This window comes from Pan troglodytes, chromosome 1, assembly GCF_028858775.2.
Source record: "Pan troglodytes isolate AG18354 chromosome 1, NHGRI_mPanTro3-v2.0_pri, whole genome shotgun sequence".
In the NCBI taxonomy this organism is placed as follows: Eukaryota; Metazoa; Chordata; class Mammalia; order Primates; family Hominidae; genus Pan; species Pan troglodytes.
The window spans coordinates 90,719,761-90,747,110 of NC_072398.2; the positions used below are offsets into that span (position 1 = coordinate 90,719,761).

Consider the following 27,350-nt stretch of genomic DNA (forward strand, 5'->3'; position numbering starts at 1 on the left):
CTTTCAACAGATTCTCAAAAAACCATGTGCTGCAAAATGTGATCTAGAGTGATTAAGGTGACTATTTACGGCTATACCACTGGTCAGGCCAACTACTTGACTCTGTATACAGATAGTAACTTTATGAACTAAATATTTACCAATAAACACCATCGTAACACCTTAAACTATAGGAAAAACATGCAGCAATGTCATAAAAGGCAGTTTTTCTTAGTTTCAGTTGAGGCACAAAAGCTGAGAGAATAAAATATGTGAACTACTCTTAAAAAATAAAAATTTTGAGAAAAAAGGGGAGGAAATATAATCTTTGGAGGAAGCTCTTGACTTTCTTAATGTTTTATCTCTCCCCAAGAGTAGAAAACTGCTTCAAGATATTGATATATCTGCTGGAGATAAAGGAACACAGTGGATTGGTATCTGAGCTCACCTGAGAAATCTGAATGTGGAAATCTGCAGTTACTGGCCTGAAATACCAGTACACAGAGAAATATGTCAGCACTTCAACTGACTATGGGTAGCAAGGATTGTCAAAATTTTCTTTTGGATCACATATTGACCATTTAGGAGAAACTGTCATTGTGGAATCACTTAAAAATAACATTTTGTCCAATAAGACCTTTAGAAAACATGGGACCCAGATAAATGTTGAAACCTCAGAATTAGGAGGAAAATTTACAAGCTGTCAGCTAGAGGCAGATTCAACCATATCACAGGAAATGTGGTAGAAGTTCCGAGTAAGGAATTATTTCAGCAGCCATGAAAGCTCCCTGCATAAGAAAGACTCAGTGTGCAACATCTGAAAGCACTATTGCCAGAGCATGACTGTGGCAATGAAGCAAGACGTTCCCTCCACCTATCCCTCCCTCCCCAGTATAATGCTTGAAGGGTCAGTCACTGAAATAAGTAGAGAGAAAAGTGTTTGCTGAAAGAGCTAATACATAAGTCAACCTTCACTGGTACCAATGAAGGCTTCCCAGTTCAAAATTCAACACCCAGAAAAGGCAGAAATTTTAGCTTTAAATTAAGTTTAAATTTTCAGTTATCCCAGTGGACTAGGCATTTAAATTTGAGGAGTTCCCTGAGATTCCATATGAGAAAATGAAAAACATTAGCTTGTGGATTAACTTTAAAGAGACTGTAAGGAGAAAAACATATTTTATGACATGCCTCTTAAGGACTCCTATTATTTCAATGAATTTGTTACAGTTATAATATGCATGTGATAAAAAGGCATTATTTATTAAGAAATCTAAAATGTAATAATATTTCAATTATATAGTTTTAGAGAACCTTTCTTGCCCAACACTTTTCTGATAGCAAGTTGGACATCCTTGTTTCTGAGGCTATAAACCATAGGGTTTAGTAATGGAGTGACAATCGTGTATGTCACCGTCACCAGCCTGTCTTTGTTGGACACATAGTTTGCTGTAGGCCTCAGGTAGATGAAGGAAGCACAGCCATAATGAACAATAACAACACTGAGGTGAGAGGCGCAGGTGGAAAACGCTTTCCGTCTGCCCTCAGCTGAGGGAATCTTCAGGATAGTCCTCAGAATGCAGAGATAAGAAACACAGATAAACAGAAAGGGAACCACAAGTACAAGAACTCCACAAATGAATATCACAAATTCGTTAACATCTGTGTTGGTACAAGCCAGAAGAATGACTGGTGAGATGTCACAGAAGTAATGATTGACTTTGTTGGCGCTACAAAAAGGGAGGCTGAAAACTAAATTTACTACTGTAAGAGAGGCCAAGAAGCCACCAATTGCACAGGCAGCTGTCAGTTTTCCACACACCTGCCAGCTCATAAGAGTGGGGTAATGCAGAGGGTGACAAATGGCAGCATAGCGATCATAACCCATCACACCCAACAGCAGGCAGTTGGTAATGGCAAAACCAAGGAAGAAGAACATTTGAAGAGCACAACAGTTGAAGGAGATTGTCCTGGCCACAGAAAGTAGATTGATGAGCATCTTGGGTAGAATGACAAAGGTGTAGAAGGTCTCAGATGTTGAGAGAATGCCAAGGAAGAAGTACATTGGTGTGTGGAGGCTTTTATCCAGGTGGATGACACTGATAATGGTGACATTGCCACTAAGAATGACTAGATACAGAAAAAGAAAAACTACAAAGAGGGCCAGCTGAATTTCACCAAGGCTGGAAAAACCCAGCAACAGGAATTCGGTGACCATGGTGAGGTTTTCTGCCAAGATCTGCAAAGGGGGAAAGAAGTAAAACATATTCAGGTATGTGAATATAAGAATTTGGGGCATGCACTCCTTTGTTCCTTTCAGGTGGTGACAAAGAAGAATCTTGCCTTTTATTCACCTTTTCCGGTTCCTAACTACCTCTCATGTTCATTGGTTCATGGTCCCCTTCTTCCATCTTCAAAGTCAACAAAGTTACATCTCTTTCTCTGACTTTCTGATTCTCTCTCCCAATTTTAAGAACCCTTATGATTACTTTGGGCCCACCAGAATAATACAAGATAATATCTCTATTTTATTGTCAGTTGACTTTCCTTCTGCAGCCTTAATTCCTTGAGCTTGTATAATCTAACATATTCTCAGGTTCTGGTGATTAAAACATAGACATCTTTGGGAGCTCATTATTTGGCCTACTACAACAAGCAACAAAAAATCTAAAAATGATATTAAGAAAACAATTCAATTCACAATATCATAAAAAAGCTTAGTGTCAGATTTAACAAAAAAGTGTGAGACATATACAGAGAAATCTCTCAAACATTGCTGGGTTAAATTATAAAATATATGACTAAGTGAAGAACACCCATGTTCATGAGTTTAAAGATGTAATAAAATAAAGAGCAATTCTGACCAAATTGGTCTATGTAGTCAACATAATTCTTAACAAATCCCAGCAGGCTTTTCATCTAAAGGTTGATAAGATGATTATAAAATTTATATGAAAAGAAATCAGAATTGTCCAAATGTGTCTAGTTTAATCACTAAATAGAGGCTTTTGGAGCATTGTGATCCATTTAGTTGTCACCATTTTAGTCCTACTCTAGGATCTTTAAGTGTTTCTGGAACACATCACAGCTCTTTGAAGATTGTTGATAGAAACAATTGTAAGTTGATTATTTGCATTCTCAGGCTGATAAAGTTTACCACTCTAGTAATGCCCAGTTATATTTGTAATAATAATTAAAATAACCATAAACACATTTTACAAAAGAAGATATTATATACCTGAACAGAGGGTTGGGAGATAGGTTCTGTTGAGCTCAATATAGATGGATTGAATTAGGTTAATATCACTTATTCCCCATTTTGAACAGCAATAATGTAGACATTCAAGAAAAATGAGCAAACAGATTATGACTAATTATCTGTATTTATATGCAGAATAAGTATTTTCTGAAGTGACTAGAATTATCCTTATCACCTTCCTTCTTTCCTTACCCATCATCTTTATCTATAGACACACATGGAGTCCAGCATGCCTTAAATAAAACATGGTCCATTGTAGAGTCATTGAATTCTGATACATAAACTACTTTTAGGAAAAACTTTGTGTATGGTTTATGAAAAAATGAAAATTGGGGTTTGAAACTTACAATAGTTTTTTTCTGCAGTAAATAGTCAAAGCAATGTAGTATACCTTTGATTTTCTAGTAACAGTTAATTAAATCTTAGTATAAGAGAAGACAAGAATACTTTTTAGTCAGGTAGAATCCCATTAAATAAAATTAGCTTATATGAAATGTTTTCTAATTACTGCACATAAACCTCCCCTCAGGTTCTAACAGGTAGAAATAAGAATCTCTTCTCTCTGTCAATAGTTTCTTTTGCTGTGCAAAAGCTCTAGTTTAATTAGCTCCCACTTATGAATTTTTGTTTTTGCTACAATTGCTTTTGGGAACTTAACCAAAAATTCTTTGCCAAGGCTGATATTGAGAATAGTATTCCCCAGGTTTTCGTCTAGGATTTTTAGAGTTTGAGGTTTTACATTTAAATTTTTAATCCACTTTGAGTTAATTTTTGTATATGGTGAAAGGTGAGGGTCCAGTTTCTCTCTTCTGCAGATGGCTAGCCAGCTATTCCCACACCATTTATTGAATAGGGAGTCCTTCTTCCATTGTTTGCTCTTGTCAGCCTTGTTGAAGATCAGATGGTTGTAGGTGTGCAGCTTGCTTTCTTAGTTTTTTATTATGTTCCTTTGGTCTATGTGTCTGTTTTTGCACCAGAACCATGCTGTTTGGGTTACTGTAACGTTATAGTATAGTTTGAAGTTGGCTAGTATGATGCTTCTCTCTGGCTTTGTTCTTTTTCTTTAGGGTTACTTGGGCTATTTGAGTGCTTTTTTGGTTTCATATGAATTTTATAATAGTTTTGCTAGTTCTGATAAAATTACATTGGTAGTTTGATAGGAATAGCATTGAATCTGTAAATTGCTTTTGACAGTACGGCCATTTTAACAATATTGATTATTCCAGTTCATGAGTATGGAATGTTTTTCCATTTATTTGTGTTATCTCTGATTTCTTTGAGCAGTGTTTTTTAGTTCTCCTTGTAGAGACCTTTCTCCTCTTTTATTAGGTGCATTTCTAGATATTTTATTTTCTTTGTGGTTATTGAAATATAATTGTGTTCTTGATTTGACCCTCAGTCTAGACATTATTGATATATAGAAATACTACTGATTTTTTAAGATTGATTTTGTATCCTAAAATTTTGCTAAAGTCATTTATCAGTTCTAGGAGCCTTTTGGCAGAGTCTTTAAATTAGTTTTCTAGATATGGAATAATATCAACAATGGAGACAAATAGTTTGACATTTTCTTCCTATTTGGATGCCTTTAATTTCTTTCTCTTGCCTTGAATAGGAGTGGTAAGAATGGGTATCCTTGTGTTGTTTCAGTGCTCAAGAATAGTTCCAGCTTTTGCTTGTTGAATATGATGTTGGCTGTGGGTTTGTCACAGATGGCTCTTATTATTTTGAGATATGTTCCTTAAAGCCTAGTCTGTTGAGGGTTTTTATCATGAAGGGATGTTAGATTTTATTGAAAATTTTCTGCATCTATTGAGATGATCATATGAATTTCATTTCTAATTGTTTATGTCATGAATTACATTTATTGATTTTCAAATATTGAACCAGACAACCTACAGAATGGGAGAAAATATTCAAACTATGCATCAGACAAAGGCCTAATATTCAGAATCTTTAAGAAACTTAAACAAATCAAGCAAAAAACAATAAACCCCATTTTAAAATGTGCAAAGGATATGAACAGACACCTCTCAAAATAAGACATACAAGCAGCCATGAAACTTATGAAAAATGCTCATCATCAATAATCATCAGAGAAATGCAAATCGAAACCACAATGAGATACCATTTCACACCAGTTAGAATGCTATGAAATAAAAGACTTGTATCTACACATTGAAATGATCCATCACCCTTTCATCTTATTCATATTCATGACTATCCAAGTGCTCACAAACATTGATCAAAAACTGTAAAGACTAAAACGTATCTTACACATTTATCCTATATACTTAAAGAAGCATTAATTAAAACATTAATTTTTTAAGTTTAATTATTTTAATTTTTTTCCTTTTTTTTGAGATGGAGTCTCACTCTGTCGCCCAGGCTGGAGTGCAGTGGCATGATCTCGGCTCACTGCAAGCTCCGCCTCCCGGGTTCAAGCAATTCTCCTGCCTCAGCCTCCTGAGTAGCTGGGACTACAGGCACCTGCCACCACGCCCAGCTAGTTTTTTTGTACTTGTAGTAGAGACGGGGTTTCACCGCGTTAGCCAGGATGGTCTCGATCTCCTGACCTCGTGATCTGCCCACCTCGGACTCCCAAAGTGCTGGGGTTACAGGCATGAACCACCGCACCCAGCCTACTTAAATTTTTTTTAAAAAATATAGAAAACCTGTCTGTACATTTGAGCAAAACCATTGATCAGTAACAATAAAATCATATGAAAATCATATTTTTGAAAGCTCTTCCATATGATAATTTGAAAATACTATTAAACAAGTGTTGGGTCAAAGGGAAAATATAATGTAAAATAAAATAAGTTTTAGAAAATAATGTCAGCTATATATATTAGAAAATATGTCTAAATTTAAAGCAGTTATCAGAAGAAAGTTTATACCTTAATTCTTTACCTAAACAAAAATTTAATGATTTTTAAAATATAAAACATCTCAATGCCACCTAAACTGTTTCTGACCTATAATAGTAACTTAATAAATACATCTTTAATACATTTTAAATATCAGTTTAAATTTTCAACGGATACATTCAAAATTTATATGTTAATAAAATACAAAAAAATGTAAAGGATTAGAAAACATTGTATTACTGGACAGAAAATTTGAAAAGCTAAACTTAAACAATAATGAGATATTATCAAAGAGTATTAAGCAACAATTGGTATAAAATAAAATATTTATTTACAGAAAGGCACAATTAGAAATAATAGAAAGCAAACAACAAATGGAAAACTACCAAAAATATTCTTCAGGTGTTAATATTAATAAAAAATGTATTACAAGCCGATGGAGAAAATAACAAACTTTGAAGAAGAAAACAGATAAAAGCATACAGTTTATAAAATAGAAATAGAATGCATCAAACATATAAAAATTTATGTTAAAAATATATTTTAACTTGAAGTGTATTTCAAATAAAGTAAAGTAGAGATGTTATTTACACTCATCAAATTAGCTGTGGTGGTGTTATATGACTAGTAACAAAAAATTTACTAATAAGATTATAATTTGGTTTTGTTTATGCCAAGCAATTTAGCAAAATATATCTACATCCTTGAATATATTTATCTAATTTATTCCAATATTCTATTTCTTAAAAGTTGCCTATAGAGATTTATATGTAAAAATGTATTTTTAATAAGGAAAAATTGAAAATTGTAACACAAACTAATAGTACTTGTTTTAAGAAAGGCAGGATTACTGTGTATTGAATGACAGTATGGAATCTAGAGGAAGGTAACTTGGCTTTGGGTCCCAGTTCTTCCATTGGGTGACTGTAACCTTAGACTATTTAACTTTGCTATATTGTAGTTGTCTCATCTATGAAACAGGCTGTGATTATTATTAAATGTATTAATTTTTATACAGTGCTGAGAACAACACCTGCTACATAATAAGTGCTCTATCTAGTGGTATTATTTTCTTAACTATTATTAATTTTTTTTTGCTGGTCTCTTTGTCTTATAGGAAAATACGTTTTAAGACAGTGATTTTGAAACTTTATGTTTATTACATCACTGAGGTTATAGAATCAAATTAGGTTTCAACCCCAGCAGTTTTTAAATTTAAATGGAGAGCAGATAATAGAAGAGAAGATTAAAATAAAGCATACCCAGTCTGAATAGCTCTTATTTAAAGCAAATATTTTATTTCAATTTGTGTATGTGTGCATGCATACTAGTTGTCAATTAAAATATATTTGTACTTTTTCTTGCAGACAGAACTACGAAAATAGAATACACACTCAATGGGCTGACCAACTGATTCATAACATCTTTATTGGAGAATGAACTTTCTTTTTCTCTCCAGGCCCCCTGTAACCCCTGTCTGGTATTTTCTACATGACTGATTCCTCTCTAGAGCCAGAACTATGGAATCTGAAGAGAATCTGTATTTCTTTAAAAAGAATAAATATCTTATGACACTCTTTATTTTTGTTTGCCTTTCCTCTCCTGTATCCAGCCTGAAGGGAGAAATTAGAAGAAACAAATTTATTCAAAGTAGGAAGCTGTAGGGTTTTGTTTGTTTCATTCTGTTTTTCATTTTTACCTCCACTCCTGTTGACTTGGGAAGGGCAGTTGGAGGAGATTATTTTCCAGAGTGATTTGGGCAGCAGAGATACAGGGGCCTGAGAATAGGAGGCATGGCATTGCGAACACAGAGAACAGCTAGGAGAAGATGGGAGAGGATAGGAGAATAAATGGTAAGGTGGGTGTTGAAACAGTTCAACTCAGAAGTGGCAGTCACAGAGACATTTAAATTTACATTGAACCAAGTACCTTCTTACTCAGAACCCTATAATAATCCCTGCAAACATTGTAAAATTCCAATTTTCTTAGAAAGAAAGAAAGAAAGAAGAAAGAAAGGAAGAAAGGGAGAAATGAAGAAAGAGAAGAAAAGAAAAAAGAAAGAAAAGAAAAAGAAAGAAAGAAAGAGAGAGGGGGAGGGAGGGAGAGGGAGGGAGGGAAGGAAGGAAGCAGAGAGGGAAAGAGGGAAGGAGGGAGGAAGGGAGCAGAGAGGGAAAGAGGGAAGGAGGGAGGAAGGAAGCAGAGAGGGAAAGAGGGAAGGAGGGAGGAAGGAAGGAGGGAGGGAGGGAGGGAGGAAGGAAGGAAGGAAGAAGGAAGGAAGGATAAAGAAAGGGAGGGAAAGGGAAGGAAAGAAAGGGAAGAAAAAAGGAAGGAAAGACAAGGAAAAAGGCTGTTAGATCTCTCACAACACTGCAAACATTTATTCCAGTTCCCAGATTTTATCCCAATGTTTTAATCTTATGGAACTTCTTAGTTCACTGAACATGCAAAGAGCCATGTCTTATAACAACTATGCCTTTTCCTGTGTTAGGGCAGATCCTCTAATCTTTCAAATCACTTCCCTGTAAGCCAGGTTTCCAAGCACTATTTCAATTTAAAAACTATTTATTGTATACATTACTAAATCTGAGACACATTATTTGGTGTTTGAGATACAACAGTGAACAAACCAAAGATCTTTACCCTTGTGAAACACTCATTCTTGGACTTCTTACATTTTAGATCATTCTATACAATGATCATTCTTACCTGGTACAATTTAAGCTCTTAGAATCAAAGACTATGTTGTTCATTTGACAAAAGTTTCCGTATCATGCACCAAACATTTATATACATCTCTCTAACCACATCAGCATCAGAGTTTCTAGCAAGAACAAATATTCAAAATCTGACAAAATTATAATTAAGCAAATTAATACCTAAATAAATCATTGCAACTAATTTGTAGGTGTTTTTCATGTAGTTGGTAAAGATACTTCCAGCAAGTGATCAAGGAAGCTAGATAAAAATTTATGTTATGAAGAAAGCACTCAAGATGGAATTCACATTCTTATTTCAGCATTTTCTTTGAGCAAATAAATTAATCCTCCTGAATCTTAGTTTTCTCTTCTGTAATATGGGATATTATAAAGATGAATGGACAACATAAGTAAAAAACGTAGCCCAGAACTATAAGAAGCCCTAATTAAATATTTCCTTCCTTTCTTCCTTCATTCCTTCTTAAGACTGGTGCCAGGGATAGCCTTTTTGACCATTCTGCAATATCTCTAATGTTCTTTTTTGTTGACCTTAAGATCTCAACTTGAGCATTATTTTATCTGCCCATCCAGCTACTTTTCCTATTACCACCTTCCAATCCTTTGCTGTCATGTATTTGTAGACTGCAATTTGAAGAAAATCTCAACAATTTCTGAATTAAACATAAGATAAAAGGCATAACTAGCTAACATCTTTAAAATGACATAAATATGTCCTAAGATTTTAGATAATTTAATTTCTGCAAGCAATCTATGGAATAAAGACCAAATCTCCAATATGAAAGAGTTTCACTTTCTTTAAAACACGAATCCTGGGGTACAGAGGAATGCAGTTGCCGTATATCTTAATCATGGCCCAGGCCCTTTAAGGAAAAATCTAAGTAATTCCCCAAAACTAGCATATTCCCAATATATTACACATCTTCCTGCTAGTCTCTTAAAATTTTTCAAGACAGCAACAAATGACTTACTACTTCGCTCCCCAGAACAGTGGTCATTGTGCCTCTTCTGTATGGGCTGGATCAGCTACAGCCCTAATGAGTATAATTAAGGAGCTTTTTTTCTGGTTCACATTAGCATCAATGCCTGCTTGGTAATTTTACTATCTAGCACCCTAGAGAGCCATGACCACATTGCTTCTGACACATTCTGCCCTCCCTCAATTAGCAACTATGATCCAAAGGGAAAATGCTCCTCAAGGCTTTTTTTTCCAAATAGATAAAGGAATAGACTCAGGAAATTCGTTGGTTTCCTATTTTAGATCCTTTGGTGAAGTGACTCATTACAAATCTAGAAGCTACTAGAAATACAATCAGCAGAAAAACCTCCCATGGGCTTCCTCCTATAGTTTCTGATTTTTGCCCTTTTTCTGGAGACAAGAATGTTCACTCCTTAACTCAAGCCTCTATTTCAAGGGAAGGAATATATTTTGAGAAATGGCAGAGCAATGGACTGACAGGTTCTTGTAGATCCAGCAGTGACAGCAGCAAGGAGCAAATATGGGAAATGAGGCAGAGTGTGGGAGAACTCAGTTATAGTGCCCAGAGAGAGCATTCATGTATTTATCTATTACAAAGTGTAGTTTCAGTCATGAACTGTGTTGTGTTTAGGCGATCTGAGTTCAAATAATTGGTAGTTTTTAACCTTAAGAAATTAACCCTCCAGCCAGGCACAGTAGCTCACGCCTCTAATCCCAGCACTTTGAGAGGCCAAGGCAGGCGGATCACCTGATGTCAGGAGTTCAAGACCAGCCAGGCCAACATGTGAAACCCCATCTCTACTAAAAATACAAAAATTAGCCGGGCATGGTGTCAGGCACCTGTAATCCCAGCTACCCAAGAGGCTGAGGCGGGAGAATCGCTTGAACCTGGGAGGCGGAGGTTGCAGTGAGCCGAGATTGCACCATTGCACTCCAGCCTGGGTGATAGAGTAAGAGTCCATCTCAAAAGAAAAAAAAAAGAAAAAAGAAAAATATTAACCCCCAGAGAAAGAAACATAGAAAGCAGCGACTGCTGCACATTTCGATGGGGGATTATGTGAGATATGCATATGTCGCTATAAAGAAATACGGAAAATAAATACAAATTGGATTATGGAGGTCAATAACTACTTAGAGGTGGTTATGCTTGAGTGAAGTTTTGAAATCTGAGTAGTGGGTAGACAAATAATAAGAAATCATAAATTTTCAGAAAATACATGTAAAAGTAAAGGGCATGAAACAATGTATTTTATTGGAACAACAAGTACTTTGGTAGAATTTTTAACAAAGAGTTAAAATGTACCTTCAAATCTGTTAGAAACTATTGAAAGTTTTATAACCTGGGACATTATTTAATTAGATTTTTATTTTAGAAAGATGATGATGACCATGATAATAAAAATCAACATTAAAATAGTGCTCAGTATATGCCAGACAACTGTTGTAAGTGTTTAACACATATTTTCTAATTAACCATCACAACAACCCTAAGACTTCCCTGGCAGCAGTGTGAAGAATGGATTGGGGACCAAAGGACTTGAAGTTTTTGCAGTAATCCAGAAAAGACAGGATGATCCTGTAAAAATAGAAAAGGAATGTGATTGAGGAACTTTCAGCCAGCGGAATCTATAGGACACAATGGGTGGTATGAGGATTAAAAAAAAAAAAAGTGGTGAAGATGACTTCCATGTGCTTGGCATAGTTGCTAGAATGGATGGAGTTAATATTGACCAAGATAAGGCATGAAGGTGGCAGACCAAGATTGGGGGGGGCACATAAAATTGCAGGACAGTGATGGCCATTCATAAAACAGATATTTCTGTTATGCCAGGCACCATACAAGGAACTGGGTCAACAAAGTTGTGTCTGGTACATAAACCCATGCTGTCAGTAAATTCAAATTCATTCCAGAGAGAAAGCAGAAAAAGAATTTATACCCCAAAAGCTCAGGTAATTGAAGCCAGAATAGACAAATGGGATTACATCAAACTAAAAACTTCTGCACAGAAAAAGTAACAATCAAAAGAATAAAGAGACAGCATATGTAATGAGAGAAAATATTTGCAAACCATATATCTGATAATGGGTTAACATTCACAACATGTAAAGAACTTTAAAAACTCAATCATAAAATAACAAATAACCCAATTAGAAATGGGCAAAGAAGCTGAATAGACATTTCCCAAGACATATAAATGGACAGTAGGTAGCTAAAAAAATGCTCAACCCCACTATTCATCAGAAAATGCATATTAAAACCACAAAGAGATACCGCCTCACACCTGTTAGAATGGCTATTATCAAAACGACAAAAGATGTAAAGTGTTAGGGAGGATTTGGAGAAAAGGGAACCCCTACACACTGTTGACAGTTGTAAATTAGTACAGCCATTATGGAACTCAGTAAGGGGTTCCTCAAAAAACTCAAAATATAACTACCATATGATCTTGTAATTCCACTACTTGATGTATATCGATATAAAGTCAGAATGTCAAAGAGATAGCTGCACTCCCATGTTTATGTAGCATTATTCACAATAGTCAAGGTGTGGAATCAACCTAAGTAAGTGTCTATTAATGGACAAATGTATTAGGTTGGTGCAAAAGTTATTGCAGTTTTTGCCATTGAAAGTAATGGCAAAAAAAAAAAAACACAATTACTTTTGCACCAACCTAATATAAGAAAATGTGGTATACATACACAGTAAAATATTATTCAGCCATATAAAGAAAGAAGTCCTGTTTGCAATAAGATGGATGAACCTGGATGATATTATGCTAAGTGAAATAAGCCAGGCACAGAAAGACAAACACCATGTGATCTCACACATATGTGGAATCTAAAAAAAGTCAAACTCATAAAAGCAGAGAGTAGAATGTTGGTTACCAGAGGCTGAAATTGGGTGAGCAGTTGAGGGGAGAGTTTTGAAGATGTTTATCAAAGGGTACAAAATTTCAGTTAGATAGAAGAAATAATTTTAAAAGCTCTATTGCATATCTTGATGACTATAGTTAATAATAATGTATTATATACTTGAAAATTGCTAACAGTAGAGTGTAAGTGTTCTCACCACAAACAAATAAGTACATGAGCTAAAGGTATATGTTAATTAACTTTAGCCATTCTACAATACATATGTATATCAAAATATCATGGTTTTTTTGTATTTTTTAAATTTTTTTATTTTATTATTATTATACTTTAAGTTTTAGGGTACATGTGCACAACGTGCAGGTTTGTTACATATGTATACATGTGCCATGTTGGTGTGCTGCACCCATTAACTCGTCATTTAACATTAGATATATCTCCTAATGCTATCCTTCCCCCTTCCCCGGACCCCACAACAGTCCCCAGTGTATGATGTTCCCCTTCCTCTGTCCATGTGTTCTCATTGTTCAATTCTCACCTATGAGTGAGAACATGTGGTGTTTGGTTTTTTGGCCTTGCGATAGTTTGCTGAGAATGATGGTTTCCAGTTTCATCCATGTCCCTACAAAGGCCATGAACTCATTATTTTTATGGCTGCATAGTATTCCATGATGTATATGTGCTGCATTTTCTTAATCCAGTCTATCGTTGTTGGACATTTAGGTTGGTTCCAAGTCTTTGCTATTGTGAATAGTGCTGCTATAAACATACGTGTGCCTGTGTCTTTATAGCAGCATGATTTATAATCCTCTGGGTATATATCCAGTAATGGGATGGCTGGGTCAAATGGTATTTCCAGTTATAGATCCCTGAGGAATTGCCACACTGACTTCCACAATGGTTGAACTAGTTTACATTCCCACCAAAAAAAAAGTGTTCCTATTTCTCCACATCTTCTCCAGCACCTGTTGTTTCCTGACTTTTTAATGATCGCCATTCGAACTGGTGTGAGATGCTGTCTCATTATGGTTTTGATTTGCATTTCTCTGATGGCCAGTGATGATGAGCATTTTTTCATGTGTTTTCTGGCTGCATAAATGTCTTCTTTTTTTTTTTTTAGGTAGATTTTTTTCTCTATATTTTATTAAAAACTATAAATTGATATGGATATTTATAGTTTCCATTCAATAATACATAGTATATATTCTACACATATAACATAGAGCCCTACAAGGTAGAGTGTATACTAGTCTTCCCCCATTTTGATTTTGTACTTTCCTTTTCCAACAGTGAGAAACCTATCTCTCTTTATTCTCAATTTGTTTCTCATTTGTTCAAGCCTAAAAAACACAGGTCTTTCAGAGTTGCTAATACATACTACTGTGAAAAAAGCAAACCTACTAATTAGGGATTGCTATGTGTTTATAGTTCCTTTATAAAGGTAAAATTTACATAAAGGGCAATGCAAATTTTTAAGAGTATAATTCCGTGAGTTCTGAGAAATGTATACAGATACTTAGTCCTTACACCTCTCAAGTTATCAAACATATTCAACAACCCTAGAGAGTACCCTCATGTTCCTTTCCAATCAGTTGTACACAACCCCTTTTCTGATCTTTTTCCCCTTAAATTACTTTTGACTATGTTAGAATGCCATGTAAATGGAATCAGGTACTGTGGATCTACATTACTTAAATTAGTTCTGCTTATCTGACAAAACATCCAAAGGTGACTAGGTAAACTGTGTTATGTTCATATAATGGAATACTACTTGCCAATAAAAAGTAACAAAATGACTGACATGTGCAGCAATACACTTGACATTATACTGAGCAAAATAACCTAGATTTTAGTTGTCTTGTGTTTAGCTGTCATAAATAAAACATCTATTAAGAAGTCCTTTTTTTGCTGTTATAATCCTTTGCCCACTTTTTGATGGGGCTGTTTGTTTTTTTCTTGTAAATTTGTTTGAGTTCATTGTAGATTCTGGATATTAGCCCTTTGTCTGACAAAAACAAGAAATGGGGAAAGGATTCCCTATTTAATAAATGGTGCTGGGAAAACTGACTAGCCATATGTAGAAAGCTGAAACTGGATCCCTTCCTTACATCTTATATAAAAATTTATTCAAGATGGATAAAAGACTTACATTTTAGACCTAAAACCATAAAAACCCTAGAAGAAAACCTAGGCAGTACCATTCAGGGCATAGGCATGTGCAAGGACTTCATGTCTAAAACACCAAAGGCAATGGCAACAAAAGCCAAAATTGACAAATGGGATCTAATTAAACTAAAGAGCTTCTGCACAGCAAAAGAAAATACCATCAGAGTGAATAGGCAACCTACAGAATGGGAGAAAATATCATGTTTTACACCATAAATATATATAATTTTGTCAATTGAAAAGCATTTTTAAAACAGCATTTATACAGGCCTTCTTCACTTGTCTCCAACTCATCCAGTTCTTGCTTCAGGGGTTTTGTACACATTGTTTCTTCTGTCCTAAAGGATATCCCCTTTACCTGAAGACTTTTAATTACCCTTCAGGTTACATGCAGGTTGACTCTCAGTTTCTCTGAGAAACCAACCCTATGCCATTCGATCTAAATTAGGTTTATCTTAGTATTCTCTCCTCTATCGCCTGCATGCACTTTTTCTTCAGAGAATCAACTTAAACTGGTAAGGTATTTTCCCTCATTTTTCTGTTTACTGGGACTATCTTGAACCAGTCAGTAAGGTCTATGAGGGCAGAGACCACATTTATTTTGTTCATCACATTTATTTGTTTTAAAACAAGCAAATAGTTGGTTAGCTTCAGAGTGTACAAAAGGCATATAGAAAATGGAGAATAACAAAATTAGAAATGATAATACTGAAGAGGTAGGTGGAAACTAGATGATAGATTCATGACAATGAAGGACCCTTGGCGTTATCTTGTAGGGCAAAGGGAGTCACTGGAGGGTTTTCCATAAGTTTTCTGGTCATTCTAGGAATCTAGCCTTCTATTAATATTAACTCAAGCCCTTTGCTTGGAATTACTTGAGATATTTCAGCAAGTAGGCAATGCTAGTAGCTTCCTTGAAGAGAGCAAATTAGTATGGTGTTTCAGGAACAAGTGTGGGGGCTAAGACACACTAGTATGTGAAGGACATACATGTGCATCAGGAGGAGAACCATAAAGTGGCTCCACCTCAAACAAAGGAAGAACAAAACAACCCCAAGTAAAGGCCAAGATATTTCAATATGTAGGTTAAGGAAATGAACTGGAGACAAAAAGGACCACCAAGATTTGTAGCAGAATGTGTGGGACCAAAGTTTTCTGTTGTCTTTAGGAAAAGAAAAGTACGGATAGATGGATTTCCTGCTGTTTTCCTTTTTTTTTGCTTTTTTCTTTCTTTTTGTTTTTTTGGATACATCTTTTCTTTCCTGATGTATCCAAGCTGTCTACGTCAAGACACAGCTCTCATCAGTTTAGATGCATCTTTGCTCTCATATTAGTTTTTAAATTAGCAATATTTAAAGCAGTAAAATATACTTAAATTTGTTATGGAACTGTGTGCTCTGTTCTCATATCTGATTAGTCTTGTTAAAGTATCATGGAGAGTAGAAAGCCAGACTGTCTTAACTTCTGTGAGCCTCATTCTTCTCATATGTAAAATGTTCTTATGTTACAGTGGAGCTGGACAATTAAATGAAAAAAATGTATAAAACACACGTTCTGCCTGGCATGTACTAGGCATTAGTAGTTTAAAAAATGGCTTTTTAACTAAGAGGATAGAAAGTTTGGCCGATTGTTCTTCGTAGGGCTGATTTGAATTCCTTATTTCTCAGACTATAAATCATTGGATTGAACAATGGGGTAAGGATGGTGTATGACACAGATATTAGGGTGTCTTGGCTTGAAGTGTAATTAGTCTTGGGCCTTAAGTAGATGAAAGAGGCACAACTGTAATGAACAGTTACCACAATGAGATGGGAGGCACAGGTGGAGAAGGTCTTGTATCTTCCAACAGAGGAAGGGATTTTTAGAATGGCAGAGATGATGCGGATGTAGGAGACTAGGATAAGTAGCAGAGGAATGACCAAGGCAAATACACCAAGCATGAATATGACCAGCTGACTGAAGCCGGAGTGCTGAGATGCCAGTTTAAGGACAGGGGAGATGTCACAGAAGAAGTGATGGAGCTGGTTGGAGGAGTGGAAGGGCAGATGAAATACTAGGGAGGTGGTAACCAGGGAGACAGTGAAGCCACAGGCACAGGCAGCAGCCACTAGTCCCATACACACCCCATGTCCCATGAGCACTGAGTAGCGCAGTGGGTTACAGATGGCCATATAGCGATCATAGCCCATGGCTGCCAGCAGGAAGGAGTGAGAGCAGCCAAGGAAGAGGAAGGAAAACATTTGGATGGCACAGCCCAGGAAAGAAATTGTCTTCTTCTGGGACAGCAGGTCAACCAGCATCTTGGGTACAATGACAAAGGTATAGCAAATCTCAGAGCAAGAGAGGATGGCAAGGAAGAAGTACATGGGAGTATGAAGGGCTCTGTCCAGCACAATGGTGGAAATGATGATTGCATTGGTGCCCAGAGTGAACAGGTAGAGGAGCAGGAAGGTAACAAAGAGCAGCTGCTGCAGCCTGGCCAGGGATGAGAAGCCGAGGAAGACGAACTCTCTCACCACAGTCTCATTGACTTGCTCCATGGAGAGCACTTCTATAAAGGAGAGTCAGGGACAGAGGTAGAAACCAGGATCCAGAAAGGAGAGTGGAAATGTACGGGAAATTTCACACAAAGTTTGCAGGTGGCAGGCATTTCCAGATATTTGATGGAATTCTTCATTCCCCCATTAAAATGCCTGCTAAAAGAAGAATTAGGCAAAATATGCAAAAGAATAACTGATAGCCAGTTTGGAGGCCTTCTCTAATGTGAGGAACAGGTTATCTCTCTGACCAAGGATTAGGAAATTTGCTAATAGTTTTCCTTCTTATGTAACAGATAGATTGTTGTTTTTGTCACTTACTATAAACCCAAGGCAACTCACTCTCCAAAGTGGAAAAAGTTAACTTCAGCTACCTGAAGCTGATCAGAATATAGAACGAAAGAATGAATAATATTCAGACATAATCATGTGGACTTCAGTTTATCCAACCATGAAATGAGAAAGGAGATAAAGTATTCCATGATCTCTAAGTAAAGATGTGAGCACACATCTATTTATTGGGAACTTTTTATATCTCCAAGAGAACAGTAAGAAATACTATTGGAAGTTCCACAAGTTGAAACATTGAGTCAACAGTGAAACAAAAAATAACATTAGCCGGATGTGGTGGCTCACACCTGTAATCCTAGCACTTTGAGAAGCCAAAGTGGGTGGATTGCTTGAGGCCAGGGGTTCAAGACCAGCCTCGGCAACATGGCGAAACCTAGTCTTTACTGAAAGTACAAAAATTAGCCAGGTATGGCAGCACACACCTGTAATCCCAGCTACTCGGGAGGCTGAGGCATGAGATTCACTTGAGCCCGGGAGGCGGAGGTTGCAGTGAGCCAAGATTGTGCCTCTGCACTCCAGACTGGGTGACACAGTGAGAATCTGTCTCAAAAATAAATAAATAAAATAAAATAAAAATAAATAACATTAGTGCATTAGTATAAAGAAAAAAATTCTTCTTTCAGGAAGAGAATAGTCCCCAGGGTGGTAAGGAGAGATGACTGACTTTGTGGCATTTTGCAACACACTTCACTTTTCCATGCTGAGCTAACTTGGAGAAACTCAGAGAAATAAGAGTTTTGTAGAAATGACAGAGCTTGCTACAGAGTGTGAGAGAGAATGGCACACTTGGGAATTTTGCCAGTTTCCCCTCTCCTGCTGTAAACCATAGGCTTTGTATCTTTTGTATGTTGTTATGTTAATAAGATTTCTTTTGAACATTCTGCCACTAAAAATATTTTGCAAACTGCCATTACAAATTATTTCTAAAGTCATCTTAGGCCTAATTTTTTTCACGGGAACATTTTTCAATAACCCAACCTAATAAGTAAAAAAAGCACTATCTGGATAAAAAATCATCCAGTATGTCTTGCTGGTATCCAGTCTTCATTTATATACTTCTGAAGTTACTACATCATTTTGTGTTGGGAAATTATTGGCATCTGCTACCAGAATTTTGTTGCTGTTACTTTTCCATTTTTCTATTCAATAGCAACTTTTTTTGTTTCCTGAACCCTAAATTAATTAATCAGGCATTCTTGAAATTCATTATATCTATTCATAGAATTTGGAGATGATTTTTTTTCTTTCTCACTTACTAGAAACTGGTCCTAAACTTAGTTAGTATAATTACTTATTTTAATAACGTTAGTATAACTATAAAGATATTACTATTGTACATAAACATAGAAAAAGTAAACACAATGTATACCTCCATTTATATTTGTGTATGAGTGTGTGTGTATTAGTTATATGTTTTTATATACAGAAAGGTAAAAGTTTCCCTACATAATACCTCCTTCTGGACAAATGATTTCCTGTCTATTCAAAACAATGAGGAAATCTAAACTTATGGTCATTGCTTAGCCTTGCCTCATTGCTTTCCCAAAAGACTTTCATTTGAATCTTCTTTCAACTAATCAACCTCTAACCACCACTAGGCCCTCACTTGACTGAATATGATGAATAATGTAAACCATGGAAGCTGGAATTCTCTGATTCTGAAGGAGTACCTGTATCTAACTGATACCAAAGAGAATTGTTTGGATTATTTTTTGCTCAGGCACGTGAGGACAGCTGATTCTAGTCCAGTGGATTTTTACATAGTATTAATATAAATCCATAGCCTAAATGAATCATGTGATCGATATAATTGTCTTTTTATGATCTATGGATTCAGCTCCATGGTGCATCTGAGAAGGCAGCCCCCATCTGCTCAAGATGCCATTAGGGACCACCATAGTGTGTTGTCATCTGTACTGATAGAAAGACATAAGACCAGGAAAATAAAAATTCTCATCCTACAAAATACGTTCAAGCTGTAAAATGAAGATGAAAGATCTTTAGGGTGATGTGAAAAGATTTAGGTTTCAGGTCTAGTCTTCTGTGACTTTAGATGAGGTATCTACCTTCAATATTTAGTTTTTTTTTTAATTAAAGGGATAGCATAAATAGTAATGGAATAAACTGTTGGGATATGTGGAAGGCACTGAAGCAGAGGATCCCTGAACATTTTACAGAGGAATTTTGACTAAGATAGTATCGGAGTACTATGACCCCTAGGAGCCTTTCTTGCTCAGAGAATCAAAGACTCTCTAGTTAGATGATCTCAAAATCCCCTTAATTGTGATATTTTAGAACGTATGAATAGAATTCAGGCTATGATCCTTGGAGATGCTACTTCAGTGTTTTATTTTTCTAATTCCTCAGATGCTCCACTGGGATTTTATGTAATCTGGATTTAAATAGAAACAAAGTAGTTGAGGGTGCTGGGTTCCCCCAAAAGAAGGCAATCTACAGAGTTTTCACGTGTAAAACTTTTAAGAAATACAAATATTTATTTTAAGGAAAACATCAATCAGTTAGCTGAGAGAAATTATGTAAGCAGCTTCAGATAATAAAGGAGTGAAATTTTAACTTCTTAGATACAAATAAAAATCTTTAATTTCTCCAGATTGCCATATTAAAATGGAGTTTAAGTACTAGATTTCAATTATACCTAAAATTATACATCCAGGAGTACACAGCAGAAACAGAAGTAGAAGAGTGAGAGATGAGAGACAAGTGGAGTATCTGTTTCATTTAATCCATGAATCCACCAATGAACAAAAAAGAGAAGTAGAGGAGGAAGGAAGGAAGGAAAGAAGGAAGGGAGGAAGGAAATAAGAAAGAAAGGAAGGAAGGAAATAAGGAAGAAAGGAAGAAAGGAAGGAAAAGAAAAAAGAAAATAAAATCTAGCTATGAGTAAGAATGACCCAATATGATCTTCAAGAACAATTCAGATAATTTTTTTTTTTTTCAGAAGGAGTCTCACTCTGTTGCCCAGGCTGGAATGCAATGGCACGGTCTCGGCTCACTGCAACTTCTGCCTCCCAGGTTCAAGAAATTCTCCTGCCTCAGCCTCCCAGGTAGCTGGGATTACAGGTGCACGCAACCATGCCTGGCTAATTTTTTTATTTTTAGTAGAGACGGGGTTTCATCATGTTGGCCAGGTTGGTCTCAAACTCCTGACCTCAGTTGATTCACCCACCTTGGCCTCTCAAAGTGTTGGGATTGCAGGGGTGAGCCACTACACCCAGCCAAATTCTGAGAATTATAAAGGCCATTCCCAGTCACTCTTGGTAAGTTCAGTGAAAGGTAGCCTCTGATTCTCCTTTTTAACTCTGCTACTTACCAGAAATGCCATCACTGATCTCCATGGGGGGCACAGAAAGAGACTTTCTCAAACACTACTCATCATTCAAGTCCAGTCCCCACAAATCCCCAAGCTAGGTCAATGTTCCCACTGCTCGGTAAGTACTTACATTGCTCTCTCCCTTCTAATTTAGAGAGAAGCAGCTATTCAGTATTTGGCAGTCTCCTGACAAGTAGCACCACTGCCACAAATCAGAGCCTGAGGAAATAACAGCAAATGAGAGGGAAGCTGCCTTGAGATAGAAACTCTCATCTGAATCAACAGAGCTAGCCTCCTCCATCTATCAGGACTCCCAGCTTCTCCAGATAAGTCACCATCTTCAGAAGTTCTGATGACCAACGTGGGCTGTGGTTATTAGAAGCATGTACTGTAAGCACTGGACTCCTGAGGTTAGATCTACTGCACTGGAGCTGTTGTCTTGGGGTTAATTAGGAGTCAAGTTCATTTTGGAAAAAATAATGTCACCAGTTTCTCAAAGGTGGCCTCAGTTGAGGAGCCTGGGGAGTTGAAGTCATGAGCATAATTAGTCCATGTATGCTTTGAAAGTTGAGTCCATTTGAAAGTTGTGATGGATTCTGAAGGAGAGCCCACCACAATTAAGACTGTAATGCAACAGATCAAGTGGAAAATTTTTACTGAATTTTAATCAGAAGACTGATGTATTTGTCCAATGACACTCAACTTCAGTGTTTCTAAGAATCAAAAGAGGGTTGAATTATGTTTTCCAGGGCACTGCCCCTAGAAACTCTAATTAAGAACATTGAGATGTTTTGCAAAAACCTAAAATTTTAGTAAGTATACCAAATTTAGTTGAGTTCTATCATCAAACAGTGTGTTATCTTATTAATGCATTTTACCAGAATGACAAAATAATATAGAGTTGTGAATTTTGTTCAAGCTAATCTATAAAGCCAATATAATTCCAACCCAAATCCATGCATAAATTTTGAAGTCACCCTGACAATCAGATTTCCAAAATTTTCATGAAATTATAAAACAATTTTGTAAAGAGCAAGTAATATAGGCCCTCACTCTTCCTAGTAAAAAAAAAAAACAATGCTTTAGTAATAAAAAAGAGCACGCTATTGGTGCAGGAAGAAATAAGTAGTATAGAGACAGAAAGGAGAGCTCAGAAATTAATGTATGTGTATTTGAGAACTTGGTCTTTGGCAGAAGTGACCTCACAAGTCAGTGAGAGAATTATAATTATGTACTAAATAATACTGGGAAGCCTCTGTGTATTCCACCACTCAGAAGGAGGTGACCTGGTGGAATATGAAACGGTTTACTTGAGGCTCAGTTACTGCACTGGCTCTGTGCCAATACCTAGTACAGCCCCATGTGTCTTCCCAAAGCAGAATATACTCTGAACCAGCAGCCAAAGGATTGTGTCCATTCTCTACTAACAAGAATGTATAAGTCTGAGAACCGACGTTTAAGGGGAGATGAAATGAATCCTTCTGTTATTACTCCTAATGACTTATATGCATAAGTTTGAGCTTTGTGGATTAGAAGTGTTATTTCACAAAGGAGTGTTACTTCCACCAGAAAACACAAAAATGGTGATTGAGATGGCCCCTTGGCCACTTCAGTCTACTTTGTCCTTCTGTACCAGTAATCTACAGACAGAAATGAATCCCGTTTTTTAACAAAAAATAGGGTGTTGCCGCTACACTACCAAGGCAGAAAATAGTATGTCTAGAATCTAGATGTTCTAGGGCATTTTTTATTACTTCATATATAAAGGCAAAATTTAATAGAAGACTAAAACAACCTAATTTAGGCAGTCACTAATAGTTCAAGCCCTTCAGAAATGTTGGGGTATTAGGTGAGTTCAAAAGAATATAAACAGGTGACATTTTAAAAAATCATAAGCATCAGTGATAGTCATGTTTACTTACAGAAAAAAGGATTGCAGTAGCTGTTTTATTTTACTGCTTGCTTTATTATGTATATATGTGTATGTTGATCATTTTCCCATCTTGTCTTAACCTACCAGTATATATAAGGTGTGTTGATGTTACAAAACATTATAATTCCATCTACAAAGAAAAGGCTATCAAATAATTTATTGTTTCATTTTTAGAGATAAATGTGGGTATCTCTTTATGTGAGATGTATTTTCATTATATTCGTTATTACTGTTTGGAAATTTAAACATCAACAGAAGGATGGTGAATATCTAAAAGGGAAACCTGTGCTGACTATATTTTACTGATATTTAGTATCATACTTACACTTCTAAGTTCTCTGTACCACAATGTAGGAATAAAAATTCTGGAAATCCTGATGTCTGTTTTCCATATCACCTTGCCAAAAGGGTTTTACGAAAAAGGAGCATTCATGAAATATGTGGATGCAGAAGGGGGAAGCCAGTTGTTTGGGGCAGGGTGATACGCCAGCACTTATCAGATTATAAATGTGGACTTTAGCCCTTCACGTTCAGATTTTCTGAGAATCACGCATCAGTACTGAAGCAGCCAAGATCATCTGTGAGGGCTTCCTGTGATCCTTGCAATTCGGAAAATCAAGAGCAGCTTTCCTGACATTTATTCTCCTAATCTTCCAATACATACATAAGCCTCTATTTTCTCTATCAAACCTATTATTTTAAATTCCTAGACTCTCAAAAAGTAACAGTATGTAAACCTACCTCAATCTTTGCAATAGATGCTAGAGTTGTGATTTTTGTTGTCCATAGTTGGAATAACTTTATAAATGCCATTTTATTAATTTTTATAAATTTCTCAGAGTTTGGATAAATGAAATAGTTTTTTGAAAAATTGTGCATTACCCACAAAATGAAATTGCTGATTGAAAATCTATTCTTATTTCAAATTTTAATATGCATTGTGTTGGCATATAATCTCCACAAAGGTTATAAAACTTATACTTTTATTAACAATATGTGAAGATGCCAATTTCTCCATAATGTATACGATGTTACTTTTAATCTTTTAAATTCTAGCCAAGATGAAATATAAAAATCATACCGTGCTCCCATTTACATTTCTTTGATTAATAGTAGAGGTAAGCACTTTTTAAAAAATTATCAGACACCGTTATCCAACTTTTGAAAATTATCTATTTATTTTATTTTCCTATTACATTTTTTCTTTATAGATTTGAGAGACTACTTGGTTCAATAATTGTGTTTGACCTTTGAATTAAAAGTGTTCCACCTTGTCTTTTATTTTTATTAGAAAATTTTTAATACTAACAATTAACCTTATAGAGGATTAACTTACATCATATAAAATGTTCCCAACTTAAATGTACAGTTTGGTACATTTAAGCAATACTAAGCAACAACACTCCAATCAAATTACAAAGCATTTCTACAATGCCAGAAATCTCCCCCTCCAGCCTTGTGGTCAATTCTACCCAGATTTGGTCCCAGAAACACCCCAATCAAATTACAGAGCATTCCTACAATGCCAGAACTCTCCCCCTCCCCACTTGTGGTCAGTTCTACTCAGTCTTGGTCCCAGAAAAACAGTAATCTGTTTTCTGTTAATATGGTTTGGCCTTTTCCAGAATTTCATGTAAATCGAATCATACAGTATGATAACTTTTGTGTCTAGTTTCTTTCTCTTCGCATATTTCTGAGATTCACTCATGTTGTGTCATTTGTCAGTTCATTCTTTTTATTGCTTAATAGTATTCCATTTTATGAATACACTGCAATTTATTCAGTGAAGGATAAATCGAACTGTTGAAAGATACTTGGATTCTTTCTAGTTGGAGGCTAATAGGAATAAAACTGTTATGAACATAAGTTTCCCAGTCATTGTATAGACATATATGTTCATTTATCTTTGGTACATACCTAGGAGTGGAGTGACTCTGCCACATCATAGATATAAATTTAGCTATTTATAAACCTCCAAGCTGTTTTTCAAAGAAGTTGTATCATAATTCAATCCTACCAACAATGTTGTAAAAATTCCAGTGGTTTCTTATCTTATCCACCTCTAGGCATTGTCAGTTTTTTAATTTATCACATGTGTAGATATCTATCCTTTTAGTTTTATTAGGCATTCTTTTGAAAAATAATTATATTGAGCATTTGTATGTGCTCTGTGGCTATTTGTATATCTTGTTTTTTGAAGTGTGTGTTCAAACCTTTGACCATCTTTTAATTATGTGTCTTCCTTTTTTATATAAGAGATATATATTTATTCTGGATACAAGCTCTTTATTAGGTATATATTTTATAAATATGTTAGCCTAGCATGTGAATCACCTTTCCATTTCATTAATCATTCCTTTTTATATAAATTTTTGAGCTATAATTTTATATCATAAAATCTATACTTTTTATTTATATAGTCCAGTGATTTTTAGTATTTTCACAGAGTTCTACACCCATCAAATTGCCTAACTTTTTAAAAGCAGAAGTTTTTAATTTTGACATAGTTCAATTTATCATTTTTTTCTTTTTATGATTCATGTTTTCTGTCTCCTGTCTAATAAGTCTTTGTCTACTCCAAGTTGAAGAAATTTTCCCCTGTGCTTTCTTTAAAATGTGTACAGTTTTGACATTTTTAAGTTGCAATGTCTATATGAGGTGTAATTATGTATGTGGTGGTGTAAGGATCAACTTTAATTTTTTTTTGGATGGGTATCCAATATTTCCAGAACAGTATGTTGAAAAACTATTCTCTCCTTATCAAACTACCTTGACAACTTTATTGAAAATCAATTAAGCATATATGCATAAGACTATTTCTATAATATACATTCTGTTCCATTGATTTGTATGTCTATTTTTATGATAATATCACTTAGTCAATGTCATTCTATAGTATGTCTTGAAATCGTGTGCTAATATATTTTAAATGTTTTTCTATATTTCTAAATTGCTTTGATTATTTTACATGCTTTGCATTTTCATATACATTTTATAATCAATGTGTCAATTTCTAGAGAAAATCACACCAGGATTTATATTGTGATTGTGTTTAACTATAGATCAAACTGGGGGGTAATTGCCATCCTGACTATTTTGGGTTTTTCAATCCATGAAAATTGTGTACCTCTACATTTATTCAGGTCTCCTTTAATTTTTCTCAGCAACTTTTATTTTGGTTTTCAGTTCACTTAACTATTTCATGGTTTTGAGAGCATTTTATAGAGCTTTTCTAATTTTGATTTTTACTTTTTGGTGCTATTCTAAACAAATACAATTGAGTTTTTACTGTTGTAAACTTATGACCTATTATTCTTGTATTTGTTTTATTTTATTGCAGTTTCAAGGTGTACATATGCAGGATTGTTGCATGGATAGATTGTGTACTGATGTGATTTGGACTTCCAGTGTAACCATTACCCAAATAGTGAACATTGTACCCAATAGATAACTTTTCAAACTTCATGTCCTTTCCACCTTCCCTTTTTTTGGAGTCTCTGATGTCTATCATTTCCATCTTTATGTCCATGTGTACCCAATGTTTAGCTCTCACTTATAAGTGAAAATATGTGAGATTTGGTTTTCTGTTTCTGAGTTATTTTACTTAGGATAGTGGCCTCCAGCTCCCTCCATGCTGTTAAATAGTACACAATTTTATTCTTGTTATGGCTGCATAGTATTCCATGGTGTATATATACATTTGTGTGTGTGTGTGTGTGGAAAACCAGCTCACGTTTAACTGTGACATTTTAAAATTGTACCAGTATTTTGACAACTGCCCCCCACGTTTAGTCTCTTAAAATGACAGGAAAACATTAATCAATCACATGTTTAATACATTTACCCCTTCGGTTCCTATTTTCAACATCCAATATTCCTTTGAAATATGAAACAGACCTGGCAGTGGCCAACAGCACATTTCTGCTCACCGCCTCCCACCCCCAACGGAGTTGAAAAGTTCAGGTTTAGTGTTGTAGCAGTGGCACTTGTCCAGAATTGGTACCTCTCCATGGTTGGAGGACTTTAAATGTACCAGTGAAAATAGCTTTTCCCCCTTCAAGGGGAAGAAAAAATATCACTCCTCAAAACGCAGCAGATCTGGCTGTGAGATCTTTCCTCCTATCTCATCTCTTCAGGCTTTTTTTTTTTTTTCCAGTGGAGCAGGACAGACCAAAACCTAACCTGAGTTACAAGAAACAAGAGAGTAATGGCTATAAAGGGAGTGACCAGAAGCAACTGGGACACTCCTTTACCTCCCATACCCAATGTATGTGCCTGGCAGAAAAACAACAAAAATAACAAATCCACAAAATACAAGTTGGAATTACAAAATCCATTTATCTAAGGGTGGTAGAAGGCAGGA

The 27,350-nt window shown here is 35.6% G+C and overlaps 2 protein-coding genes across 2 annotated transcripts; both read right to left on the bottom strand.

Annotated features, from left to right (window-relative positions):
- Positions 1 to 1,218: 1,218 nt before the first annotated feature.
- OR10R2 (olfactory receptor family 10 subfamily R member 2) lies at positions 1,219 to 9,923 on the bottom strand. The gene is made up of 2 exons (XM_524910.4): positions 9,791 to 9,923; positions 1,219 to 2,215 (listed from the first exon to the last, which is right to left on the bottom strand). The coding sequence occupies exons 1-2, from the start codon at positions 9,815 to 9,817 to the stop codon at positions 1,268 to 1,270; spliced, it is 975 nt and encodes a 324-aa protein (XP_524910.4). The 5' UTR covers positions 9,818 to 9,923; the 3' UTR covers positions 1,219 to 1,267.
- Positions 9,924 to 15,479: 5,556 nt separating this feature from the next.
- OR10K1 (olfactory receptor family 10 subfamily K member 1) lies at positions 15,480 to 21,125 on the bottom strand. The gene is made up of 2 exons (XM_001148690.5): positions 21,055 to 21,125; positions 15,480 to 17,531 (listed from the first exon to the last, which is right to left on the bottom strand). Exon 2 carries the CDS (start codon positions 17,373 to 17,375, stop codon positions 16,434 to 16,436), a length of 942 nt encoding a protein of 313 aa, XP_001148690.2. The 5' UTR covers positions 17,376 to 17,531; positions 21,055 to 21,125; the 3' UTR covers positions 15,480 to 16,433.
- Between the last annotated feature and the right edge of the window lie 6,225 nt (positions 21,126 to 27,350).

What these genes read in the sequence shown, in the direction of transcription:
- OR10R2 (XM_524910.4), bottom strand. Translation starts at nt 9,817, where the DNA reads ATGACCACTGTTCTGGGGAGCGAAGTA. An exon ending in CTGTTCTGGGGAGCGAAGTA is followed by an intron (nt 2,216 to 9,790) that starts GTAAGTCATTTG and finishes CCCCCTTTGCAG; the next exon opens with ATCTTGGCAGAAAACCTCAC.
- OR10K1 (XM_001148690.5), bottom strand. Translation starts at nt 17,375, where the DNA reads ATGGAGCAAGTCAATGAGACTGTGGTGAGAGAGTTCGTCTTCCTCGGC.